We start from the raw sequence: 12045 nt of genomic DNA, 5'->3' as shown, positions 1-12045 counted from the left end.
AACTAAAATAGATATACAACCATATCAAAGGCAAGAGGAAGCTTCCAATTATAAGATATAATAGAACCCTTGTTTATGTGCTTTTCTTTCTTATTCTTTCTCATCAAAAATCAAAATTATAATATGAACCTTGTCCCCATCCTTATGTTGATTTGTAATTGTCTGGGAGACTAAAAATACTTCTTACTTAATATCATCTGAAGTTTGATCCTTGGTCAATTACTTTGAGAAGATCCACTGTATCCACTTCTCTCACAGTCATGAAGAATCCAAAAGACAGCAGCGCTGCTTAAATACAGAGGTGAAAGGCACTAGTGGTTTGAAGTCAACAACCTAAATCACTCAGCCATGGATTCCCCTATGAAGCCACTGAGTTAAACTAAGCATACTGTATTGTCATTAACTACCATCAGAAATGATACACAATCTGCTACTCTCAAACAATCAAATTCTTTCATGCAGCAGTCAAAGATAAAACCAATTAGTATATATCAGATATTGTATGACATTTTATACATTATCCAATAAGCTTGACAGAAAACAAATCCTTCGAGCATTCTACAAATATACTGTTGATGATAATGGACATGAAACAGAACATATCAAATCAGATGTTCTTGTGACCATGACCTCCAAAATGAAAATAGAAAACAACAAAATCAGATCACAACAACCATTGATAAACATTCTTACAAAGCTTGAAAACTTCTCTTTTTTTTACTATTTTTTTTTCAAATATCCATATTGTCAGAAATTTCTGATGGGCATTGCAAAATTTAAATGGATACATCACCCTAAGGAAATGACTTTTATGAGCATGTTGTTTCAGTGTTTGCAATAAACCCTTGATTACCTAAGCATTATCACCCCTAAAAACAGGACAATTAATCTTTTACCCTTTGATGTTTTAAATAAATTTGTCTGAATCACAGAAATTGAGACTATAAATTTTTTTTCATAACATCTACTGACTATACTTCTTAGTTTCAGATATAAAGATATTATATAAGCTATGGTATCTAAATGAGGCAATAAGCTTAATCAATTACAGATTGATTGACTGTAACAGGTGCTTCTCTAATTGGCTGTTGAGTGTATTTACATGTAAAACTCTTAAAGTACAGGTAACTTGTACATACCTTCATATATTGTATAATAATATATTGTATAATATATAACTGTTCATATAATATTGCAAATTATGGAGAAAAAAAGATCTAAATTGAATCAATAAATCTTAAATTTTTTTTTTTTTTGCAGTTTTTGTAAAAACAGTATCTATTTTAAAAAGTCTCTGGAAAATGAAAGGAGATTCTACAAAAGCTTTGGTGTACTCTGTTGAGAGTTCAGCGTGTAATGAACTAGTCTGGTATAAATTTACGTTCAATAAATGAGTAAAAAGGAAGTAGTCTAATAGACAGTTTATACAACTCACTATCAAGTCTACAAGATGCCTAGCTATATGTATTATTTTATGACAGATAAAGAGCGTGACATTTGGCAAAAGACATCGCTTAATAAGACAGATAGGAAATTAACTGTACGTTGAGCATGGGTTCTTTGGCAAGAAAAAATGTGGGCACAGAAACATGTTATTTATCTTATTTATAGCAGTGCCAATATTATTCTTGTGATGTTATGGAGCTGTCAGCCAGTATCATTATCATTATGTAAAATTAAGTAAAGAGGAAGATAAGAGTAATGTTTCACTATGCTAATACATTAGCTGTCTGTCCTCCAATGCCTCCAGTTATTTATCATATATCTTTACTTTATATTTTCTTTGTCCTAACCTTTAACCTTGCTATATCTGTCAGATGAACTAATCCCTATCTTTTCTTGAAACATGCAATCAAAATGATAAAGGAATAAAAGTAAAGATGAGCAGGTAAACCCCGTTCTATCCTATAGTGACAGTCATTTAAATCGGACATACAAGATGTTGTGCTGACAAAGCTGTAAACATGGCCTAATTGTCAGGTTTGGTTGGTTGGTTTTAATGCTGGTTAACCAGCTTTCCTGGATAACTAACCAGTAATAACCAATTTCTCCCCTACTTATCCCCATACTCTCATATGACATCTAAATCAGCAGTGAGAGACAAATGACCATACGACTTAATGACTTCAGAGATCAATTGTCAAGGACAAGTAAGAAAAGACTCAGTGAACTTCTCCGAACTGACTTGAAAAGCTTAGCTATAGTAGAGGTCAATTAACATTAACTTACAATTTTAGGGAGTACCAGTTAGTAAAACAGACAACTACAGAATTAACACATGATGGTCAAATGTTCACAATATTTTGTGACTTAGTTAACATGCAGTTTGACAGAACTTGGTACAACATTTCTGGTAGATTTGAAGTTGTACTGATGCTACTAGCATTGTCATATGGTGAATTTTGAGACAGAAGTGTACTTTCTTAGCCAAAACCACCTTATGCATACACTTTTGGAATCACTTAGGCAGTCCTGTGTAGAACCACTGACCTTTCTTTAGCCAACCATGTTGCTTATGCTTGACCCCTTTGGTACAATGCTTCACAATGATGGTCATGTAATTCCAATGTTACTCCATTCCAACGACCTTCACCTTTTGCCAGATGGGTATGTAATTCCACTGTTACTCCATTCCCATGACCTTCACCTTTTGCCAAAGAGTTTCATAAAACAGAGAATCATCATGTACAATGATTCCTTCCATCACCAGTACAACAATCACCTTGTCATGAACCTTGATGACAAACAATATTTTGCATTCTTTCACTTAAGACCTTAATTTAATGTGCTATTAACAAACAACTTTTGTACACCAATCATAACTACATCATGACTGAGCTCAAACATATTATATAGAAAGCAAAAGATGATGTCAAATTATTTGCCACCTGCTGTAGGATATAATACAAACACAGCTGGTTTCCATCAGACAAGAAAAACTTTGACAGAACACAAATTACTATTCCAGAACATCAGAACAAAAATATGACGAGCCCATCACAAAGTAAAAATTCAGACAATCTCATTTCAGTCTTTTTTCTCTATAAAGCTGAGATGCATTCTGCTCATGTTTTATGATGACTTCAGAAAATTGTCGTAAAATTCTAGCAGAAGATTTGTCATAAACATGCAATAAAGTAATTAAATGCCTTTATCTCAAGTTCCATGTATAACTATGGACTGGTTTTGAAGACAACAGCAGAACTATAATAACATCTCATGAAATATGTTGTTATTTATGCTCAACATAACTATAACTTAGTTTAGGTGCTTATAATCTACAGATTATGTACAGTTATGTAAGGTGCATTGACTCACTTTGCCCAACGATGCTTGGCAGTGTGACAGGTCCTATAACCATCATAAAGACTTCAAGATTTATGATGACTTTTTTATGTTGCTTCTTATAGACCTTGTACAAGACAGGACTATAATGATGGCAATATATATGGACACACTTAGTTTATCGTAAACATATACAATTTGAATGAAAATTTAAGAGTAATAGGCCAAACAAAATGCCTGTTAATGAAGAATGGACGAAACAAGGTGTACCATCACTCCTTTGTATATCTGACATGGGTATGGCAAAAGCATTTGTAACATTTTTTTAAGTATGTAAAAGTCAGCAAGATGAGCAAGCAACAAACAAAACCATAGTCAGGATCTGCAAATCCATGGCCAGCTAGACAAGTAAACCCAGTCGGAACAAGCAAACCAGTCAGAACAAGCAAAACCATGATCGGCTAAATCATGGTCTAGAGAAACAAAATAATGGTCAGCATATGCAAAACAAGATGGGCATACAATGCAGCAAAAAAGATCCAGTTTTATGGATTCAAAAACCTTACAAATATGGGCTTGGCAATACATGATTCAAAACATATTTCTTTGGAATAATTCTGATTATACTCCTGACACTGTGGACAATTCAAACTTTGACACCTGAAACATCTGCCCATGGTTCTACTTTAAAACAGCTCTTAAATATGCCAGAATAGAATATATGAGATTGAAAATGAATTGAATTTCAGCCAAAAATAATAAGAATATGAAACCAATCATCAGAGAGATATACATGTACATATAAATATGTCAAAGAAACACGGTGAAATATATTATTGCAATGCATGCATAACAAGATCTTATAACCATTTACATTTTTGCATAGTAAAAGACAAAGCCCAATCATTTTAGAAAGAGAGAGAAAATAACAACTCAGAAAACTTACAACTGTTGGAAATGGCAATGTGTTGTCTCCAGGGTTTACTTTATGGCACTGACAACCTGACAGGTTGATGTTTCAGTGCTCTAACACAATGCTACTTAAAACATCTCATCTCCTAACTATAAATATCATCATCATTTTTATGACTGTGCTATCCTGAGCTCCTACTTCTAGCAAATGACAGGCAATTTCATGTACTATTCTAACAGATGTGATTAAAGAAGAGATGTAGAAAGTATAAAACTTAAATTGAATTTTATAATACAGAAAAAGAAATCCTATGAAAATCAATTCCTTTTCAATGCTGGCTTTAAGTTTTATGGCTTTATTTAGGAGTAGTCAGTAAATAAGAAAGAAAATCTAATTTTCTCTTGCATATCATCCTATTAAAAGTTAGAAGCATTTTATTCTGTGATGATCAAGCAAGAAGAGAGACAAATTTCCAGTGTAAGATTTGTCCTACTCATCTTATATGTATATGAATGGAATATGATACACAAGATCAACAAGGAAAGGGGGCGTTCAGTGAACGTAACCCCCACACAACCCAGCAGTAAGAACCAGTGGCAAGATGCCAAGGACAATCCCAAACAAAAACAGGGCAGGGCACAAGGCAGAGCATGGATAGGCTAATCACATAATCACTGATACTCAGGGGCACATGGGAAGGGGATACAAAATTGGGGGAAGTTTGGTGTTCATTAATCAACAGTACTTGAACAGAAAAATCAGAATATAAATTCAAACTTACAATAACTATTCACAGTCATTGGCCAAAGGCAGATTTGACATGAATTAGCTGAATTAATTCACACAAATCATTAGCTGTAATTTTAATAAAACATACTCCAATCGTCAAAATTATGACATTATGATGCACTTTATTGGTTCGTCATTGTTTAAATTTTTTGTTTGCATATATATATTTGGGATAATTTGTCAGAAAACGAAACAATTCCAAAATTACTGTAATATATTACTATCCCTATAAATCAAAAAATAATTTGGCAATATATTTAGTTTCATTTAGTTTCTTTCCTTACAGACAGATTCTTGTTTAAGGATAATAGCTCATACGTTTTCAGCCACACTCAGACCTATTATAAATTTGTTCTTTTGTGATGATCTAAGTATTGTTTCAAGTGAAGAAAATATCTCGGCTCCCATGTCACGTACATACATCACGAAAGCGACATGTTTTATTCGAAAGCGAGAGAATATTTGACTGGAATTACTTCATGTAACCCACGATCTAATAAACAAGAAAATTCAATAATGAAGCCATTACGTACTGATCATTATTTCCAAACATTGGCCGCACATTTCACTCATCTATTCTAACCAGTTTAAAAACAGGAGACAAATATTGATAGAATCTCCTCTATCATAATGATTTAGTGCTTGCACTTCAATATAGATACCATAAAACAGGGAAAATATTTAAGTTGATCAATTTCTTTGTTAAGATTCCATCAAAATATATTCAGAAAACAAAATGTTGTTTCCTTTAATTTGCTCTTGTACAAAGTAAATCTTAAGGATTTTTTTGTCTGATGGGTTTGGGTTTTGAGTCTTATGGTACTGTAAAGGTTGTACAGTGAAATGCCAATCAGCACATGAAGACACCACTGACTTTCTGTCAGCTAGTTTGACAGCAGAATAGCTTCCTCAAATGAAAGAATCCTAGGTTTCACATCAGATTCAAACCCACAATGGTGAGTGGCAAATAGTTTAAAATCACAACCTTAACTACTTGGCTACATAAGCATCCAAATCTTTAGAAATAGTTGCTTTAAATCTAATTATTTCAGCTTCATTCTAAAGGACACAATTCCTCGATTTTAATAATTCTATAGGACACAATTTCCTGATTTTAATAATGTTCAAGTCCAGAGCCTGAAAAGTAGTATTCACGTCAATAAATTATGACAAAACAGGGTCACAGTTGTAATGGAACTGAATGAGCATGACATTCTTAATGGAGGACAAACATTCCCCTTTCCCCATCTTAAATAGACACCATTTCTGTCTTAATGAAATCCTAATAACAAATAAACCTCTGTATTTCATTAGAAAGTATGTCTTTTATCACTAATAATGAGCTTCTTATTTCATTAAATCATCTCTGCTCAACATATATTTTCATGCTTTTATCAGCAAAATGTATTAATTCTTGACATTTATTCTTCATATTATATAATTTACAGCCTAAATTCTGCATTTTATAATATGCACTTGGCATTAGATTAACTTGTGAGTAGAAAACCATAGCTGTATACCTCCCTGACTTCCCATGCATCAAAGCATTGTCCTGAAACATGCTTATATTGGTTGATTAACTTAATTTAAAGAATACAAGCACATGCCCAGAATTTGAATTCAAGTGCCAAGAAAAAAGAACAATACAGGCTACACCATTAATTTAATATAGAAACTGTGAGACTATGTCTTGATAAACCTCGGAGATGTAAAAAAAAAACTGCCAGTGATCTATAAAAGTAATTTCTTTAGTTTCTAAATACGCCAGAAAGATTTGTGGAGTTCACTATTAAATTATGATAAAGAATGTGATCTTTCTCCTATAGGGTGTTTTATCTTCTTGACTATTACTTTATTGATGCCATCTCTACCAATCTTCTCAATTAGGAGACAAGATGTGTTCCTCCCATCACCAGAAAAGTAAGAAACTGAGATTTTTTGTTTAATTATAGACGCTATCTTGTGAAACCTTTTCTTATATCAATCTGTTAAGTATGGTACATCAATAAGAGAGACAAAGCCATGTAGACAGACAATACCTATTGATAGAATAGAATAGAATAGAACATTGGTTGATGAAGTGAGATTCAAAATTAGTATGATTCACAACTTAAGCAGTTACATGACACATACTATAAAGGCTCAATTACAGAGCTGAATCCATACTAGTAACTTGAGAAAAAACCTAGCCTTGACAAACATAATTTCTATTTTAAAAGAATGCAATCAGGAAGTAAAACCAAACCCATGCAGCCTAGTAAATAACCATTCCTCTATAAATCTGTATCTAGAACCTCACAAATTAAAGTGACACAGACTCCAGGAGAATACTTTAAAATTCTGTAAATTAACACAGTGCTTATTGGACAACCGACTGTATTATATATACCACTACAGCACATCATGAACAGACTCAATAAAACAACTTTTGTATTTTTCTAATTTGTATTGCATTATCCTTGCTCCCATCTAATCTTGTGACTTTCAGACTTTGAATCAAATGGAACCAATTGTTTTTGCATTGCCTTTCATACCACGGAGAGAGAAAAAGAAAACCCTTGGCACTACTAAAATCCAAATTCAAAAATCAGACTAACTAACAGACCTTACTATCAAACAGTCAATATCAATAGAAACAAAAAATGTACATCTTCATTTGTTCATAATTTTGACATTATGATTGAACAAGATATTGAGACAAGTTATGATTGGATGGATCAATCTGAACGTTACAGACATTTTGGCCTTTGTTCAATATGTTTAATAGTCTCAAGCAATCTAGAAAGTAACCAATGAACTGACCATTCCCCCTACGCTTTCCGTGTTACATGATGTAATGCAAGTACAAAAACAGATGATAATTCAGAAAATGGGAAATTGTATTAACTCAAGAGGACATTTTTATATTTAAAATAGACCATTGTCTGGCAAAAGTGAAAAGTGAATCCCAAAAATCAATGAAATGCATTACATAAATCTTAGACACAACCTAGTCCAGGAACGTTTGGTTCGAACAAGCACATCTTAAAACTAGACCTGAATGCTGGACAAGCAAAAAAAGTAAAATTGCCATGTCAGTTAACTGAATTACAAGCTATTTACAGTTTCTAGATATTGATGTAACCTAAAATAAACTGGTTAGTTTTACCATTTATACAGGATAAATTAGCTGAGAAAAGGTTAAATGTTGCAACTTTCCACAATAAATTCAAAGGAACACCCCAACATTTGACAGACTGACAATAACAGCTTCTTTGAAGAAATTCTAAGCAATTATCCAGAAAATGTTGGACAAAATCTAGATCAAACTTTTATGTTGATTGTCCATTACTTTATGTTTCTGTCGTTAATCACACACACTTTTTTTGTTTGTTACTCCATTCTGTAGCGCTGATATTACCATAATTGTCATTTGGTGAAGTTGGAAGCACAGAACATTTGGACCATCACCAATGAGAGTTAATGTAAATTGTCAGTGTACTGGTCAATATGTCTCTATTATACACATAATGAAGCTACTAAATAAGGTGTTAACTCAACACCAGCATGCCAATCTCTCATCAACAAGACAGCTTTTCAATACTAGTACCTAGCACAACCAAACACATACTTCATCAATATAAAATACCTTCTTGCATGTTGATACATTACACTGAGTATAACCAGCATTAACTTTCTAATGAAAGCCAACATACCATCAGCACAAACTAATTCTGACAGATACTCTTCTCCCCAACTAATATCATGTTTATATCACCATTTTTTTCTGCAACTTCAGCTACACAGCGAAGCATGGAAAATGGGCAGCCTGGAGGACACTTAATCCATTAATCCAGATTTTCCTCATTTCAACTTCAGAAAGACTACTCTTTTTATTTAATAGTAACATTTACCTTTCTCTGTTCTTTCAAATGAAGCTTGTACAGCATTTACTTCAGGTAAGGAACTCACTTCACCAAAACTTCTGAAATGCTTAACTCTACCATTAAAACCTGTGAAATACTCAACTTACTTTAACAAAACCTCTGCAATACTGAACTAACTCTAACAAAACCTCTGCAACTTAACAAAACCTCTGCAATACTGGACTAACTCTAACAAAACCTCTGCAATACTGAACTTACTCTAACAAAACCTCTGCAATACTGAACTTACTCTAACAAAACCTCTGCAATACTGAACTTACTCTAACACAATGTCTTGCAATACTGGACTAACTATAACAAAACCTCTGCAATACTGAACAAACTTAACAAAACCTCTGCAATACTGAACTCTCTCTTACAAAACATTTGCAATACTGGACTAACTCTAACAAAACCTCTGCAATACGGAACAAACTTAACAAAACCTCTGCAATACTGAACAAACTTAACAAAACATCTGTAATACTGAACTTACTCTAACAAAACCTCAGCAATACTGAACTTACTCTTAACAAAACCACCTCTGCAAGTTACTCACCAAAATCTACCAAATTATCAAAACATCTGTATAAGATACTTAACAAAAACATTTCATGGTGAACATTGCAATATTGTTGAATTGTGTAAAAATAAACACCTTACTCTATTCATAGTTTATTTGTGGTGTAAAAATACTATATTGTGTAGAAAAGCATACTCACCCCAGGCATAGTTTTGATATTGTGTAAGGCATTCTGGGCATCTAGTGCAGATTTTCTTGTGTAAAATGTAACAAAACAGCATCCTGAAAATACAACACAAATTATATTGATGGAGATACCACAATTTACCAATAAAATGTCACACTGCAGGATTCTATATACTAGTAAATTTAAGAAATTCCTAAATATAGACTTTAAGACTACGTTCTAAAATATCCTTAAAATACAAAAGTTGAATGACTTAGCAACATTAGGCAACATACTGACTTCACTTAAAAAGAAAAAGAAGTTAATATTGTATAACTTTAAATAATAGCGGGTTTTTGAGGGGTTTGTTTTTCTTTCTTTTTTTTTTTTCTTTTTTGCAAAAATTTATGATAATATAGATTGCATGATTAATGAACATTTAGGCAAGCCTGTTAGCAGTATAGCAAAACCATCAGTCCTAGCAGAATATAGATAGGAATCTGCTTAATAACTTTTATAGGCCAGCCAATGGCACAATGTTAGACCAACTTACACATCCTTCCGGTCTGACCAAACTCATTTTGATACAAAGTAATGCCTTTCATTTGACAATGAGTTTAAGTTACAAATTCATTGCATGACAGTTATAAAATAGTACCCAGTTACCAATTCACTGAGACAATGGAATATCTATAAATTAAGTAGCAATGGTGTTATTCCAATGTGTTCAACATCAGTTTTAAATCAGTGTATGGACATTGGGCAAACATGTGGCATTGTGGATCATAGCTCAGTACATAAATGCATCATAATATAAATGTCAAAGTTGATTATACATGTATCATCTTTAACACCCAAAATGCCAAAAATATGTTGTAAGTTATGTCTTCTTAAGAAAAAACAGACCTTTTGCTAAAATGAATGAAATGCCAGACTCCCTATTAATGCTAAAAAAATCCCAAACACTTTTCAAAGACAGACAGCTTTTAACAAAATAGGCAGACAAAAAAGCAACAAAAGACAATATGCTGCAAGAAACTAGGCTTAAAAGTTTCTGAAAATCTGTTTTCTATAGACTGCCAATTGAGACTAGCAGAATTTCACAACCAACTATCAAATAATTGTATCAGAAGATAAAATTACCAGGACACATTTACAATGGCAGTATTCCCCCAGTCAGTGTGAGAAACAGGTCTTATTTGCAAAGCTGTTCAATGCATCTTGTGCAAACTTAATCAATGATTTACAGTTCTTGTGTTTTATTTCTGGATTTATGAAGCACACACTGTCATACATTGTAAATGTATCAAAAGTAATTTCTTTGCATTTTATGCAAGAAAACTCACAAATTTTAAGATATCTATTTTTAAATTAATCCCAATTCTATTACCATTGTTTAGAGTGCATCAGTATAATAAATACAAATATGGGAATATCTTTACTAATAAATTACAAACTTTGTTGACCCTTTGAACTTTGACTTGCCAAAATTGCTTCTGTGTTGCCCTTTGTGGCATGCTTAAGTTTTAGTATTTTGATGAAACAATACAATCCCTTGAATTAACAGAATATACTGTTTTATAATAAAAACTGGACAAGTCTATTTCAAATTTACATCAGGAAGAAGATTAAGGATAAGGTGATTCCATCCTGATTTAAATCTTTATATCAATTCATACCCTCATTCTGTGTCATAAAAACTCACAATCCAAGATTGTTTTTAACACCTTTTATATCCCTTTGTTAACTTATTCACGAGTTCTTACCAGTACATTTAAATATTTGGCCAATACCAAGTAAAATTAGTGTGGGGATAATTGGAAAACAACTACCGGGTTACTATCTACAATAAATACTCCATTAACATAACTTAATTGGTCTGGAATTTCTGCTAATGTGACAGCATGTGTACATTGTCAGCCTGACTTACTGACAATCTCAAAGCTTTTCTGTAACACTGCCATGTTACATTGTCTTAACTTTACTCAGATTAGTCTTGTTATGAACACTGTTTTTCCCTTAAATTATTATGGCTTTTTTGTATGCAATGCCATTTCTATATATTACATTTGTACAAATTCAATACTTGGGCTAATACAGGTTACAGATAAACAGACAATAATCTGGCAGCCAAATTGACTATGTAAACAGTTTTTGTCATGTTATATATAAAGGATGAACATCTTCTGTGACAGGGTACTGTCAGATAAAGTCTCAATCAATCTCAATCCTAGAACTTCAATGTCATTTATTCTGTGATTAAATTCTGTTCAAGTACCAAAAAAATAGATATTTTATCATATAAAGGCAATCACAATCTATTATTTTCTAATTCTTAAACCATGCAGGGCCTGCAGTGTCACATTAAGTAAACAAAAAATAAACCACAAACATAATTTCAGATAGTTATACATATAACACTAAATTTAACACTAAGATAGATTTTCGTGTTTTTTTTTATGAC

At 32.5% G+C, this 12045-nt stretch overlaps 1 protein-coding gene across 19 annotated transcripts in view; it reads right to left on the bottom strand.

Moving 5' to 3' along the window:
* The window catches only part of LOC132730725 (CUGBP Elav-like family member 2), a 141315-nt gene that overhangs the window by 44775 nt on the left and 84495 nt on the right, over positions 1–12045 (bottom strand). For all 19 annotated transcript variants that reach the window (XM_060716731.1, XM_060716753.1, XM_060716770.1 and 16 more), the window contains one exon: positions 9615–9697. In XM_060716731.1, coding sequence (XP_060572714.1) covers positions 9615–9697 — 83 coding nt within the window. The remainder of the gene's footprint in view (positions 1–9614; positions 9698–12045) is intronic.

Source organism: Ruditapes philippinarum, unplaced genomic scaffold, assembly GCF_026571515.1.
Source record: "Ruditapes philippinarum isolate M1 unplaced genomic scaffold, ASM2657151v2 ctg275_1_1_1_1, whole genome shotgun sequence".
In the NCBI taxonomy this organism is placed as follows: domain Eukaryota; kingdom Metazoa; phylum Mollusca; class Bivalvia; order Venerida; family Veneridae; genus Ruditapes; species Ruditapes philippinarum.
The sequence above is the reverse complement of the archived record's forward strand: the minus strand, read 5'-3'. Positions and strand labels throughout refer to the sequence as shown.